Source organism: Hipposideros armiger, unplaced genomic scaffold, assembly GCF_001890085.2.
Source record: "Hipposideros armiger isolate ML-2016 unplaced genomic scaffold, ASM189008v1 scaffold_133, whole genome shotgun sequence".
Lineage (NCBI taxonomy): Eukaryota > Metazoa > Chordata > Mammalia > Chiroptera > Hipposideridae > Hipposideros > Hipposideros armiger.
This window is the reverse complement of record NW_017731483.1, coordinates 1,118,072-1,133,452: the sequence shown is the minus strand read 5'-3', so window position 1 is coordinate 1,133,452 and position 15,381 is coordinate 1,118,072. Positions and strand designations below refer to the sequence as shown.

The 15,381-nt window shown below is 48.8% G+C and overlaps 1 protein-coding gene across 3 annotated transcripts in view; it reads left to right on the top strand.

Annotated features, from left to right (window-relative positions):
- The window catches only part of COL15A1 (collagen type XV alpha 1 chain), a 102,424-nt gene that overhangs the window by 71,057 nt on the left and 15,986 nt on the right, over positions 1-15,381 (top strand). For all 3 annotated transcript variants that reach the window (XM_019649467.1, XM_019649469.1, XM_019649468.1), the window contains 11 exons: positions 1,879-1,947; positions 2,053-2,088; positions 4,672-4,725; positions 4,826-4,885; positions 6,820-6,888; positions 7,015-7,059; positions 9,535-9,580; positions 10,753-10,833; positions 11,262-11,311; positions 11,424-11,525; positions 12,663-12,807. In XM_019649467.1, coding sequence (XP_019505012.1) covers positions 1,879-1,947; positions 2,053-2,088; positions 4,672-4,725; positions 4,826-4,885; positions 6,820-6,888; positions 7,015-7,059; positions 9,535-9,580; positions 10,753-10,833; positions 11,262-11,311; positions 11,424-11,525; positions 12,663-12,807 — 757 coding nt within the window. The remainder of the gene's footprint in view (positions 1-1,878; positions 1,948-2,052; positions 2,089-4,671; positions 4,726-4,825; positions 4,886-6,819; positions 6,889-7,014; positions 7,060-9,534; positions 9,581-10,752; positions 10,834-11,261; positions 11,312-11,423; positions 11,526-12,662; positions 12,808-15,381) is intronic.

The following is a 15,381-nucleotide window of genomic DNA, read 5'->3' as shown; positions in this document are numbered from 1 at the left end:
ACCAGTTCCTTTTATATAGCTCTAGTACTTAGCACAGGGCATGGAACACAAATGGCGCTCAAAAGATTTGTTGGGTCAAAGAATGTATAATTAATGGCAGTTTGGGTCCAGAATCTTTGGAATAAATATTTAGTATGCAGAGCATGTACTGGGAACTCCCAGGGCACTGAGCTAACCTTTGTATGTACCCTCCACACGTGCCCCTTAGAATTAACTTTCCAGGTGGTGTTTATACATAAGGGGGAGACTGACACCCCATAAACAGATGGCAGAGAGTCATATTGGATTCATTTATTCACCCATCCATGTATGGACTCATTCATCCCATATCCATCCCTTAAGGTTTGCCAGCCAGATTGCTGTACTAGGCACCAGGTACATAGAAATAAGATAAGAGGAACAGACATGCAAAGAGCCAACAGAGAGCATGGTCATTGCTGTTATGGAGGGTGCAAAGCCAGTGGGAGCAACCCCTCAGCCTGCCTTGGGGAGTCAAGGAGAGTGGGGTGTCTCCAAGAGGAGAGAACATTAGGAAGTATTAAGCTCCTCTCTTTCCTCCCTCCCCCCACCATTCCACATTAGCCCCCAGGACGAGAGAGAGGCTCCAGTGTCTGTTGAACCACAATTCCAGCAGGTGGAGGGCTCCGTGTGCTGGGCAAAGGGCTCTAAGTTTGGTGCCACAAGGGATGATGTCTTGGGATGCCAGGAGCCCATGGAGATGGGCTGGGGCCAGGGCAGCTCTGCCTTGGGAGGGGGCCTGGTCATGCAAGAGCAGCTCTTGCTTCAAACACTGTTTCCTATGTGGCAAGGTCAGATGGCTCTAGAGGGACCTGCATGCCATTCCCACCCTTAATCCTTGACCACCTTGAAAACTGGAATGGTCACCCAGGCAGCTCTGCTCTGGCCCTTGCAGCAAATGCACTTTCTCTCACTCTGCCTCTAATGCTTTTGTGCTTGCTTCTTCTTGCTGCTGACGTGTTCAGGACTGCTTTTCCTCATCAGCGGAGTGGTAAGATCCTAATATCAGGTGTGGGCTTAGGGGGTCAGAGAGAAGAGGCTGCTCTGCTCATGTTGGCACCACCGCCCTGGCGGCATCCAGACTGTTAGAAGGGAGACGTTAGTGTGATCCATCTCAGCTCCCCAGGGAGTTTGGGGCCAAAGCCTGGGTGATATAGAAAGTTCTACCTGGCCTTTTCTCTGGACACATATGTTCTTGGAAGCTTCCTGGGGTAGTAGGTGGCTCTGCTGAGGACAGGATTGGGGGCAGATCCTGTATCCCTGCCACCAATCTACCCATCTACCCTATTTACCAACAAATGGGAAACTGCTGGTCAAGTTTACATAGGAGCCTGGGAGTTTGGAGGCCAAGTTGCACATGGAGACACAGGGCCTTGTGTTGAGAGAGGCCTCTAGTGTTCATACCTTCATCTTTTTCTGAATTTCAGATGTTTTAACAGGAAAAAGGATTCTTGTTGGGAACAGATCTCAAGTCAAATTGTTAGGAAAGCAAGCCACCAAATATATTAGGAGCCAGAACTCCCTGGAGGGGTGCTGTGCAGCAAGAGGTGGGCTGGTTCCCCAAGAGTGAGGATGTCAATCTGTCAGCAGTGGGAGCCCTGGAGGGGCTTGCAGGACCCCAGCCTGTGCAGTCCAACAGTACCTTTGATGGTGCATGAAAAGAATAGCTAAGAAACTGTTCAGTCACTTAGAAGCCAGATGCAGGACTCTAGGGAGAGGTCATGTCAGAGCAGTGGGGCTTGAGGGGGCAGGATGAAGACAAGAGAAATCATGGTGGTGGGACTGATAGGCCTTGGTGAGCCTCTGGATAAGGTGGCAAGGAGGAGGCCTGACTTCATCAAAAGGTTCTCTGAATTGCAGGGTGAGAAGGGAGAGCCAGGCGCCATCCTGACGGGGGACATTCCTCTGGAAAGGCTGAGGGGAGAAAAGGTAATTATGTCCCCGGACCCTGAAGGCACCTACTTTGGCATTCCACCTTTATTTCTGCCAAAAACTGTGTTCCTCTGAGTGACAAGTCTGTATCTCCCTGTTTAGGGTGAACCTGGAGTGCACGGAGCCCCGGGACCAATGGTAAGTCAGAGCATCTCTCAGCTGGGTCTAGACTGGGGTTTGAAGCATTTATCATACTTTAGCTCAATTAGATGGAGTTATTCCAGTTATGAAAATAAGAAGGATGTGGCACAATGTGTGTGTGTACTGGGTAGGGTAGGTGAACTGCAATTAAATAAGGATCCCAGCGGCTTCAGACAATAGCAGCTTAGCGCTTCCTCTTGCAAAATCCACTGTAGTTGTTCCTAGCTGAGCATCTCTCCTCCAAGCAGTGACTCAGGGACCCAGGATGCTTGCAGCTTGTGACTCTGCCATCTTGTGGATTCAGGGCCACACTGGCATCTTCAGCTGGCAGGCCAAGATTGGGGAGGGGAAAGAGACCATAGGAAATGATGAACATCATTTCTAGCACATTCTAAAGCAGGAGCTCAGATGCCTTGGTGGGTGGGGGACTCAGAATTCTGGTTTATCTGTGTGTCCAGGAAAGAGAGGAGAACCGGACGGTGGTGAGCACTCACACTTATACCACAGGTCTTGCCAGCTAAAGATTGCCACTGCCCAGGGAACCCCTCAAAGGAACTGCAGAAAGTCTCTTTGGGCTTTTTGGATTCTGGTTGTGGAGCCACTGCTCATTTGCTGGGAGGTCTTGAGCAGGTCCTCTTCTTTGTGGGCTTTCATTTTCCCATCTGTAAGTGAGGGTTTTGAGTTAGTACTAGATGACACAGTAGTGCCCTTCTTGCCTTACGTTTCTGGGAATCTGTAACCCATTTGGGCTGCTGAATAGTTTTGAAGCTACCAGTTCTCCCTGGAATGAATCCTAAGCTTCCCTGTCATATATTTCTCCCTAAAGAACTAGGAAGTTCAGTTGTAGAACAGAACTGTTCTACAGACACTGTACTGATCCTTCACACAGATCGTCTCATTTCACCACCCTAAGAGGTGAATATCAGAACCCCCATTTTGTAGACCAGGAAACCAAGGTCAAAGAGGTTAAGTAACTTGCCCTGTGTCACACTGCTTGTAAGTGGCACAACGGGGACTTGACCCACCCTGTGAGACGCTGCATCCAGGTTTTACCCACAACTCCCCACTGCCTCTAATAAACATCTTCATTCTTCTGGAACATTGTGGGCTGGAGAATTGCACGTGGGCTTTGTTTGGTTGAAACAGGATCTCAGGCCTGGTGTGAAAGGACTCACGTTGCTCTAATAGACACATGTCCTTGATGAATGGCCCATAACCTCCAAGGTGCATTCTTCACAGGACCTTCTGAGACCTTCGTTCCCTTAAGTCAGGTAGAATGCATGTCCTGGAAATGAGCACTGAGGCAGACTGAGAGAGTCTTGTGTTAACCACTGGTTAACTACTTACTAGCATCCAATACCATGGGGAATACCGGTATTAGCCCATTGGCCACTGCCTGCCGCAGATGGCCATGGCAGCTGTTCCCACTGCAGCCCAGCTTGTGCACAGCTTGCCAAGCAGACAGTAAGGAGGCACCTTCTTCTAATTTGCAGAAAGGTGCCATATGGGCCAGCTATGGCCCTTGTGACTAGTGTAGCTTATAATTCCTTTACCAATTCACTAGAGCCTTGTTACTCATGGCCCATGGGTCAGCAGCAGCAGCAGCAGCTGGGAGCTTGTTCAAAAGGCAGAGTCTTAGGCCCCACCCTGGACCTACTGGATCTGCATTTTGACAGGATCCCAGGTGACACTTACGCACATTGTTTCAGACCTAGCTGCACTAGAACATGGCACCAAGTGCCCTCTGTCGGGTTAACTCCTTCTCTCCTTGCTTTTCTTTCCCTAAGAGTAATGTGGGCTGGGTACTTTACATACAGAGCCTGTTTCAACTCAGTCTGTGCTTGCCATTTTCCAGAGCGTGGCTACCTATGTCAATGGCAGCAAGAAGAAGGGACTTGGAGGGCCCCAGGCTTAAGCTAGTCATTCCCCTGGGAGACGGGACAGACCGGCCACCAGAGTGGGAAGGTGTAGACTGGAGGTAGAGCTTGTTCTGGGAAGAGGCAGTACATTGCATGCTTCCCGGATGCCAGAAAACATAGGGTTCTTGCAGGACGCTGGAACAGGACAGTGGCTCCGGAAACATGAGGACATAGAAACCCAGCCCTGGAATAGCATCCAGGGGTCAGGGACTCACCTAGAGAACTGGGACGCTAGGCCGAGACTCTGGTCCTTAGGGACAGGTAGGAACAAGGCAGAAACTAAATCTTGGAGCAGGTTATCAGGCTGGGCTGGCAGAGGGGTGAGGCAGGGCTACATTATCCCAATAGGGGACATGGGGGATCCTGGGACATAGGACCTAGGGCGAAGGTCTACATTCTATGCTGGCCTAGCATCCGGCTACCTGGGGCCCTTCGTTAGCCCTAAATGACAGAGGGTTGGGCGCAGGGTTTGGGATGGAGTAGAGCCTGCAGGGGGGTGTTGGCGGTGAGGGGTAGAGCACAAGGAGCCTCTCTGTGCCCTCCCTCCTCCTGTCAGTGGTTCATCGTCACCACTGCCCACAAAGGCAGGTGGGGTGCCCCCCCATCTCCCTGGCCCTTGGGTTTCTCTTCTTTTCTGACCTGGTGTTTGCTTTGCCTCTAGGGGCCCAAAGGACCGCCGGGACACAAAGGAGAATTTGGCTTCCCCGGACGACCTGTAGGTGTCGGTGTTCCTCAGACTGGATGTGAGAAAGGACACGTGGGCCATGCTGGCCGGTGGGCAGTGGGTTTACTAAGGCATCTTCTGTGGGTTTCAGGGTCGCCCAGGACTGAATGGTCTCAAGGGCGCCAAAGGAGACCGAGGGGTCATGATGTCGGTAAGTGCCACAGCCCCTGCCCCAACCCCACACCACCCTGGGGACGGAGCCCCAAGGCCAGTGTCCAGAGGCGGGGTGAGAGAGTGCTGGGTCCAGTGAGCAAGGCTTGCAGACAGAATGTTTAGGAATATTTTTCTTCTTCCTCCACTGCCACTTCAAATGTCCTCTAGCCCAGCCCTGTCCTCCAGCTCACTCTCAGGAGGGTTCCTGCCACCAAAAGCACCTTAGTGGAGCATAAGCTTCCTCGTCCAGACCCCAGAGGGAGGGTGACAGCAATCTGCATATAGTCAGGAGATCTGGTTTCGAATCCCAGGTCTTCTGACTCCAGGGTGACACCCATCTTCCTTCCGTTACACGGTCTCAGGGGTTTTACACACAGCAGGGATTCTGTACATGCTTGTGAGTGCATAACAGGTAGATCAGTCACTTAGGCAGGGCCTCACAAGATGGTGGACACAGAGGGCATCAGCAGCGTCCAGGGTCTAGAAGAAGGAAGCTGACATTTATTGAGCACCTAATATGTCCCAGATACTGTACCAAGTACTTTTTTTTTTTTTAAGATTTTTATTGGGGAATTGGGGGGATGGGAACAGACAAGTTGCTGTCGTTTTGTTCTTCAGTCTAGTTGTGGAGGACGTTGCTTCACTGGCCCAAGTTGGCACCATCATTGCGCTCTTCCCGGGCGAGGCAGATCAGTCGCCGGCTTCTGGACGGCCGCTCACTGCGGCTGCTGGCCGCTCACGCTGGCTGCTGGCTACATACGGTAGCCCATGGCAACCCACTGCCACAGGGGCTGCAGCCTACGCCGTCGCCGGCGACTCACAGCAGCCCAGCTCCAGGTTGAGCTGTTGTTCAGCATCTTAGCTGTGGAGGGCAGTGTCACTGGCCCTCATATGTGGGATCCGAACCAGGGCCCTCTGGCGTCCCAAGCCAGTTCTTAACCATCACGCCACTCGGCCGGCCCTGTACCAAGTACTTTTAAGGACAGTACCTCAGTCTTGGCAATAACTATCCTGAGAGACACGCAGTGGAGTCTTTGTTTTACACAAGAGGAAACTGGGGTCTATACAAGTTAGGTGACTCTCCAAAGGTCACCAAGCTAAGAGACAAGTGCAGCTCTGAGTCCATTGCTGCTTCTGTTTGCACCACACTGTCTCTGCTTGGTGTGCCCAGAAATTCAGGAAAGCAATTTTACTGAAGCATTGAGGGACTGACTCACACTCATCACACCCACTGGAGCTACTGGGTAAAGCAGACACTGATGCCTTCACTTAAGATGATCAGTGCAGCTTCCTAATTGGCTAGACTCCTCATCTCCACCCTCACCCCCACCCCACCCTGCTGCAAGGTCCTGCATGGGATCTATGCTTACAGAAGCAAACAGTGCATAGTATTAAGGCCAGGCTGACCTGGCTTTGAAAATGACTTTGCTATCTAGCAAGAGTTTTGCATTTATTTTTGCATTTATGAGACACTCTCCCAGGTACCATACCACGTGAAGGACCCCTACCCTACTTCCCCCCTCCATGCACTAGGGATACACTGATAGAGACGGGGTGGACTCAGTACTGGCTGAGCACTGCTCTGGGAGTCAGAATCTGGGTTCCAATCTCAGTTCTACCATAAATTGCTGTGTGACCTTGAGCAAGTCACTTCCCTTCTCTGGGTCTCGTAATTTCCATATAGAAACCAGAAATAATACTTGTTGCTCTGCTGTCTCCCCCCATGGGTTGTGACGATGCAATGAGGTCACAGATATAGATGTGCTCTGTTGAAGGGACTGGCTTACCTTAGTTAGTTGCTTAGAAGTTAGTTGGCTTTATAGGAAATTCCTTTCCTCATTGTGTCCCCAAAACCTGGGGACATTATCCTGCAGCTACCTGTGCACCCACAGCAACCTGAACTCAGGCATGGCCGTTCTTTTCTCCCTTCAGGGTGCACCTGGCTTACCTGGTCCTCCAGGCCCCCCTGGACCACCTGGAGCTGTGGTTAACATCAAAGGAGTAAGTTTGGGGTGGGGTGGGGCAAGAGACTTTCGTTATAGAGCGGGGGGGAGTGGACACCAGACTGGCCTAAGCTGGAGTCAGGTGTCCTGATGGCCTCACTTCTCTTGTTCTCAATTCCCACAGGCTGTCTTTCCAATACCAGCCCGGCCACACTGCAAAACACCACCAGTAAGTAGCATATAGTCACTGCCAGAAAGAGTGGGCTTTGGCATAGAAAGCAACTCAGAGAAGACAATTGGTCTTTGTCTTGAGTCCCTTCTATCCATCAGTGTCCTCTTAGATATCTTCTATCACCTACATATAGACCCTTAAATTACTAGAAGCTTCTAGATAACAGACTGCAGCAATGACATATACTGGATCTTTCAAAGGTACACACACTGACAGTGTTTCTTTTAACTCAGTCCAAAAAGTAGCCTTTGGTTCTTATAAGCATGTTAGCTTCATGCTTGGTACAGTATAATATGGGAAAATTGACTCCTTAAAAATATAGATGAGGGGGAAAAAAGCAATTCAAACCAGTGCTCTTTGTATTGGCAACTTTGGGCTAAAATCTATAACCGTCTGTGTGCTCTCCTTTCCCAACTGTCACCTTACTGCACAGCACACAATGCTGAGAGGCAGTATTTTCTCTCCATCTTTATAATGAGGAGGCAAACTGTGACTCAGACAAGGCCACTGACTTGTCCAAGGTCATGGGACTGACTAAGCTGGGACCATCCCTCAGGTTCCCTGACCACCAGTCAGCAGGTACTGGCACTGTGACTCTGGGGTGTCAGGCATGTGCCTGGTCCCCCAGCTAGTCAGTGGCACTGTCCCCGAGATCTCACCAGCATTAGGGGTGTCCTGTTCCTGTGGGGAAACCCAGGGTGCATGGGCCTCTCACTTGCACAGGCATTAGTCACATCATCATCCTCTCGTGCATTCAACAAACATTAACTGAGGCCTTACCGAAGGCCAAGTACTCCGCTAGGCCTTGGGGACACAGGTGAACTAGATAGGCATGCCCTCTGTTCTCAGGAGCTTGCAAATGACCATTTAGAAAGATTCCTTGAAGTGGGTTCATAATTGCTGCCTGTTGGGGGTATTGATGAGGCTTGGGTCAGTCGGAGGCTGTGAAATGACTCAGTTTGGCTGAGTGTTTGCAGAGGCACCTGTCCATGTCTAAACTTTGAGGCACCGATGTCTTCAGCCCAGTGCTGTCAAATGCTGGCCTGGAAGGCAGAGGATAGGACCCACTTGTGTATGGTGACCAGGGAACCTGCTGGCTCCCAGACCTATGTGAGGACAACAGCAACCCAGGTCATGTTTGTGTTGACGGTCTAAAGGGAAACATCAAATATCAGTGCTGGAGGGACCCTCCGGAGAGATGACTGCATCCCACCTCCTATTATACAGAAAGGGAGACTGCAGCCCAGAGAGGCAAAGGGCCCACTCTAGGTCCCACCATGGGTAAGTGCCCAAAGGGGCACAGATTACATGATTTTAGGCTTCACATACACCAACCATGGGACGACACTTGACAAACTTGAGAGTATTGTAAAAAATACTCCTGCAATTACCATGACCAATACTAGGACCCTTCGCAGTAACCATGGCCTTTGCGGGGTCCAAGCTTACTTGAAAGAAGCCAAAGATCAGCTCCGAGCATTTTTGGTGAGTTTTTTATTTCGTGCTGCTAGACATCCTGGGGCTGGGCCATGGACATTTCTTGACTAGCTCTCAAAAAGGACACTTGAAAAAAGAAGTGCTTCCTTTCACATCCAGCATTTCCCAAGCCCCTTTGAATCTTAGCCCCTTTCTAACCACCACAATTTACAGCTCATTCCTGGAGTGAAGGAACTTTATCAGCCAAGCTGTAAGAGATCAGCTTGGCACTGTTGCCTTCATCCTTAACCTAGAAATGTTTTTCCTGGAAGATTCACCATCCCCTCCCCTATCTTCTCTTGGTGACCCCTGAACAGCTCGTGACCCTCCATCCAAAAGCATAGGGGGATCCTAGCACCACATATCAACTAGGAAATAGGTGAAGGTGGACTATTCAAAGCAGGGTTGTGGGTGACTCTCTTTTCATAGGGGAAGAAATGCAGGAATCTGGATGTGAACTAGGAAGAAATATTATCTAGAACAGTTCAGACTCTAGACCCCTGGCACTGAATGGGGAATCCAGACTAGCCCTCCCAACCTAATGATATCCCCCCTTTATTAATTACCATGATCATCAGCTCCTGTTCAATATGCTCACCCTTCGTTATAAATAGTAGCCAAGCTAATGGCAACTCAGCTTCATGGCTGGGTACGTCACTCGCCCAGATGCTTCACTTCTCACCTGAATCAATCTTAATTAATTAGAAAAGAGGCCAAGAATGCTCTTGGCTACCAAACCAACACTGTCATGACTTGTCTTAAAGCTTTGGCTTCTTCCCCTCTGCAGTTGTTCACCTCAGCCCAGCTATGTGATGGGCCCCCAATGGAAGGCCTGGGGTGCTTGTGTATTGAGGGCTGCAGAGCCAAAGGAAAGCCTGACTCTGTGACATTGCTTCTCCTGCCACACGCCCCTGGAACAGGGGACAGTGGCTGACTGCGCATGCAAACACCAGGACAGGATTTGCGGTGTATGAACATGCCTTTCTCTCTCTCCAGGTTGATGCCACTCATCCCGGGAATTCGGAACTCATCACCTTTCATGGTACACACTCCTTTCTTCACCTTGTGTGTCTCTGGGACTGTTCCAGACCCTCATATCTTTGTGGAAGGTGGTTTCCGTTTGCCCAGTGCTGGACATAGACTAGGTGGTCAGAAAGACCTGGCTGCATGTGGTGGGAGGGGTGTAGCTGAGGCATGGCTGTGGGACTGGGCACCTCGGTTAGGTTTTGTCTCCCATCTGTCTATTCTGCACATTTCCCTGACCCTCCCAGTTAGCCAGAAGCATTCCATTTGCCCATTTGTTTGCTAGTTTGTTCATAAACATCCACTGATCCCTTCTCCTTGCGTGATGCTGTCCCATGCACTGGGCTGAGACAGATGAATCCTCCCCTGTTCCTGCCACCCAGGTCGGTCCTTAGGCTCTGTTGGGTGAAACTATCTTTAAAATCACTATGCTGCAACACACCCCATCTCTAGGCTTGAGGGCATTGGTGGATTGATCTCACATCTCTTGGGAACCAGGAATTCAAAGATCTAGTGTCCTCCATTCATCAAGGTGGGGAAAGGGGATCACTTCTCTTTCTAAGTGCTGAATTCCCAGAAGGCTCCCTCCATGCCCCTCTCCCTTATAAAGATTTGGAGGAGAAGGGGATGGTTGTGGCACCAGTACTACAGAAAGGGTGCTTTTCACAGGCCCTGTGGGGAGTGGGGTGCTGAACAGTTGGCATTCTTCCAGCTTTGTCAGTGGAATAACTTGTACCTTCGTTGTCCTCTGTGGGCACCCCTGGGAGAGCTTCACCTCCCTTTACACCCCCATGCTGCACAGGCATAGATGAGATGGGACTGGAGGCTTGACTTGGTGTGCAGCCTCAGGCAGGTACGTGAAGCCATGAGAGCGTTAACTGTAGCCTCTGCTGGGCTCCCATGATGCACTGCAGGTATCTTAATGATGGCACTTATTCCATCCTTCCTCCCATTACCCTTCCTGTGCCTGTCTCCCCAAGGACACTGAGCTTTTCAAGGTCAGGAATATGCTGCATCTACCTCTGTCTTCCTCATCATTTACCAAAGGATTTTATACCCTCCACAGGCCTTTGTTTGTTGACTGGACTTTGCTAAAGGGGTTCCGTTTGAAAAACTTGTCTCAGAAAGGTTCTACATCTAATGAAGGTGATTTCCCCCTTTGTAAACAAATGTGTGTGTATGTCGTGGCAGGCGTTAAAGGAGAAAAAGGATCCTGGGGTCTTCCCGGCTCAAAAGGAGAAAAAGGCGACCAGGGGGCCCAGGGACCACCAGGTATTCCAGCTCTTGTGTTAGAATTTGCCTTTGATTTTTGTTCCTGAGAAATCCAGCTGAGCCCGTAAGTTAAGATTAATTACATAACCACCCTGACCACAAGCTCCACAGAGTTCTAGAGAGACCCAGTCATGGGTGATGCGTGTCCAAGATGGAACATTGTTAAGAGAGACCAGAGTTCTGATTAGTTATGCTTCATGTGCAAAACGAGGCCTAAAGAGCGCCGGGGATGCGTCCAGGATCCCACAGTATCTGGGACGGGAGGCCGAACGAGGGCTAAGGTTGCAGCCTCCAAGCCTGGTACCCACTTTGTTAGCTAAACCGATGTGGGGTCACTTCCGCTAGGAAATAACCATGGCTGCTAACGTGGAGACTTCTAAATTTGTGAGATTATGATAGCGAATCTTACAAAACATTCCTTTTTTCAGGCCCTCCAGTGGATCCAACTTACCTGAGACATTTTCTGAACAGCTTGAAGGTGAGTATTTCTCTACTAAAATTGGGCCTGTGTTTCTAAGTTCTTGGGCTTAAGTCAGAGACGTGTTCACCCTGCTCGTGCTAAATGTTTTCTGAATGTTTTCTGCTTCCAGGGGGAGAATGGAGACAGGGGGTTCAAAGGAGAAAAAGGAGACTCTATTGGCGACTTCTCTGTGTCAGGGCCTCCAGGACTGCCAGGAAGTCCAGGCCTGGTTGTGAGTAGTGACCCCTCCATGTTGTCTTCCTCGTTGAGTCACCACTTTCCCTGAAGCCCCCCAATGTGACTAGGCAATTGGAGAGCCAACGGTCAGTCACAGCATCACAAGCTGAGGCAGGACTTGGGTGTTGGCCTGTCTGCCCCATACTTGTTTACTGATGGGGAGCTTGGCTGAAACCCATAGAGCAGCAGGGGTTGAACGACCCTTTCACAAGGGTCGCCTAAGACCATCGGAAAACCAAAAGATATTTACATTATGATTCATAGCAGTAGCAAAATTACAGTTATAGAGTAGCAATGAAAATAATTTTATGGTTGGGGGTCACCACAATATGAGGAACTGTATTAAGGGGTCGTGGCATTAGGAAGTTTGAGACCCACTGCCATAGAGGAAACGGAGCTGGCCAAGGCCATATGCTTCCAGGTAGCTTCCAGGTCGCTAACTGCGCTGCTGTACTCATGTCAATGGTGGGAAATTTACTTAACACAAAGAGTGATTAATGGTGCACAATCAGATCATGGAGGCAGAATGGAGGGCGAGGGAGATATTTTCAGAGATATTTGATTCTTTTGAAACTCCATCAAAGAGGAAGCTCCTAGATAGCCTTGGTCTTCTTAGGCTGACAAGTTTCTCCAGGCCACAAAAGAGAAAATCGAGTTATGCTTCTAACCAGATCACTGACCCTCAGGGACCATGAGAAACTCTGGTCCCAGAGCTTGCCATGAGGGTAGACCCAGCAAAGCCGGGAGATCAGGGTTCCACTTCCTGCTCTGCTGCTAATTTGCTTTGAGCCCTTGGGCAAGCCCCATCCTCAATCTTGGCCTCAGTTTGTTTATCTGTGAACTGCAAAGGCAGTTCTGATGAAGAGCTAATAAAGATAGATAAAGTACAACATGATCTCCAGGGTCCCTTCTGAGTTCAGGACTCTCTGGGGTTCTCTGGAGTGTCGTTCAACATAATGACTGGGCTGCTGCTCTCTAGGTCACACCTGAGTTGTGCCCAAGATGAAGAATAATGATGACAATAGGTGGTATTTATTGGCTTCCTACAAATGTCCTCATAAAAAGAATAGATAGAAGTTATAGTGATTAATGGTGCTTTCTCTCTTGTGTTCCTGTGCCCTTGCCTTGACAGGGCCAGAAAGGGGAGACTATCATTGGGCCCCAGGGACCCCCGGGTGCTCCTGGCCTGCCTGGACCACCTGGCTTTGGAAGACCTGGTTTGCCTGGGCCACCGGGACCCCCAGGGCCACCAGGACCTCCAGCTATCCTGGGAGCAGGTTAGTGCTGTGTGTGGTGCCCTCATTTACGCTGCTCCTGCTGTTATGCTCAGGGTCACATCTGGGTGGCATGTAGAGCCACACTGTCTGACAGAGAGCTGTTTCCTGGATGGAGCTTTCTTACTTTTCTTTTTTTATAAAATTGAGATAATTCACATGCCATAAAATTCACCCATTTAAAGTATACAATGCAATGGTCTTAATATACTCACAAGGTTGTGCAGCCATTATCACTCTTTAATTCCAGAATATTTTTATCACCTCAAAAGAAACCCTGTACTAATTAGTAGCCACGCCTCTTTTTTTTCCTTCCCCCAACTCTGGCAACCAATGATCTACTTTCTATAGCTATGGATTTGCCTGGTCTGGACATTTCACGTAAATGGAATCATATATTATGTGGCCTTTTGTGTTTGGCTTCTTTCACTTGGTGTAATTTTTTCAATGTTCATCATGTTGTAAAGTGTATCAGTATTTCATTCCTTTTAATGGCTGAGTAATACTTCATTGTATGGACCTATACCACATTTTGTTTATCCATTCATAAGTTGATGGACATTTGAGTTTCTATACTCTTTGGCTTTTATGGATAGCGCTGCTATGATTGTTCGTGTATAAGTTTTTGTGTGAATGTAAGTTTTTAGTTCTCTTAGGTCTGTACACAGAGTGGAATTGCTGCATCATACAATGGTTACTCTGTGTTTAACTCTTTGAGGAGCCATCAGGCTGTTTTCCAAAGTGGCTACAACATTTTGCATTCCTGCCAGCAGTATACAAAAGTTCCAGTTTTTCCTCTTCACCAACACTTGTTATTATTATATCTTTTTTTATTCTAGCCATCCTAGTGCATATGATGTGATATCTAATTGTGGGTCTGATTTGCATTTCCCTAAAAACTAATGATGTTGAGTATCTTTTCATGTGTGGGTGGAAACTCCTTGGCTGCTTTGTCAATGCCTGGGCCTTGAGGGATGTGAGGACCAGCACTGATTCTAACTCTCTATGCACAGATGCCTTCACCCCTGGGACCTCACTTCCTCAAATGAAAAATGGGTAAACTAGAAGAAAAATCTCCATGTACTGCACATTTACCAAATGCCAGATACTCTGCTGGTCACTCTACTACATTATTTTATTGAATTTTTACAGAACCCTTCAAGGAAAGTATTAGCATCCCCATTTTCAGATGAGGAAAGTGGGACCCAGAGATGTTTAGGAATCTTTCCAAGGTCACACAGCTAATAAGTGGCACCAACAGGGTTAGAACCCAGATCAGTGTAGCTCTGAAGCCTGTGATGTTTTCACTATGTTCATGGTAGAAAATAATACTAGCAGCAGTAATAGCTTGACGGAATCATTTTTTGTTCTTTGGGTTGGCATGAGTCAGGTGTGATGGAAGCACACCTGGGAAGAGACCTGCAATGTCTGGGGCATCAGGAAGAACTTTACACAGGAGGTGACTTTGGTGCCAGGGCTTTGACTTAGCCTTGGGTCTTTCGGCTGCAAGTGACAGAAATGTAATTCAAACTAGCTCAAGCTAAAGGGAAATGTACTGGATGTGAAGGTGGGGATGAACAGTCAATTTGTGGGAGGGGCAGATATGCAGCAGGACCTCAGGTACAGCCAGAATCAGGGATTCAACCTCTTCAAGGATTCTCTGCCCATCTCTTGTCTCGGTTTCTCTTTGCATGCTAGCTTCATGCTTCTTCACCACAGACCACATCCTCTGCGTGGTAGGAAGTAGGGTTACTGATAACTTGCAGCTTCTGTTGTTAGCTAGAAATCATGGCCTTCTTTCTTAGTTTTAGTTTGAAAAAGTCCTGGGGATGGAGCAAGTCCTGAGGAAGGGTTTTGGTTGACCTGTCTTGGACCAGATGCCCAACCTTGGACCAGCCACCTGTGGCCAGGAGGTAGGAGCACATGAAAATATGGCAGCTCCTTCTAGAACCAAATGGTTATAGAGGTGAAGGGGAAGATCCCAAGAGAAGGTGAGGATACTGGTCCTGCAAAGAAAGAAGGTGCTGGGTGGATAAAACCATAGGTACCTACTCAACCTTGAGGGATAAGCAGGAATTGCTGGAGGTAGGCGGACCTTACAGGGTGAGTACAGGATGCAGAGAACCTGTTGTCCGTAGTAGCCCTGCACTAGCAGTCCCCAGGACTTCTTGTTCAATAGAACAAGGATTGCATCTCACATAATGTATGGCAATTCATAGATCACAAAACACTCTCAAATCTATTATGCCATTTGATCTTCACAGCAACCTTGGGAGGGAGATGAAATAAATACTACTATAAAACTCATTTCATGCATGAAGACACTGAAGCTCAGGGAGGTTAAGAGACTTGCTCAAGGCCACAAATATGAGGCATGGTTGGGGTCCAGTGCAAGTCCTCTGACCCTCTCTGCACTGGACATTCACCAACTGTGTGTGGATTGTCAAATCCTATGTCAGAACTGCAGACTTACTTGCAATGACCTAAAAAGTCTGATATAATCATTTTACTGGGACTTGTAAAAACATTCTTAACTGTATAAGAGCATTGCAGATTTGAGGCGGGGGGGGGGGGGGG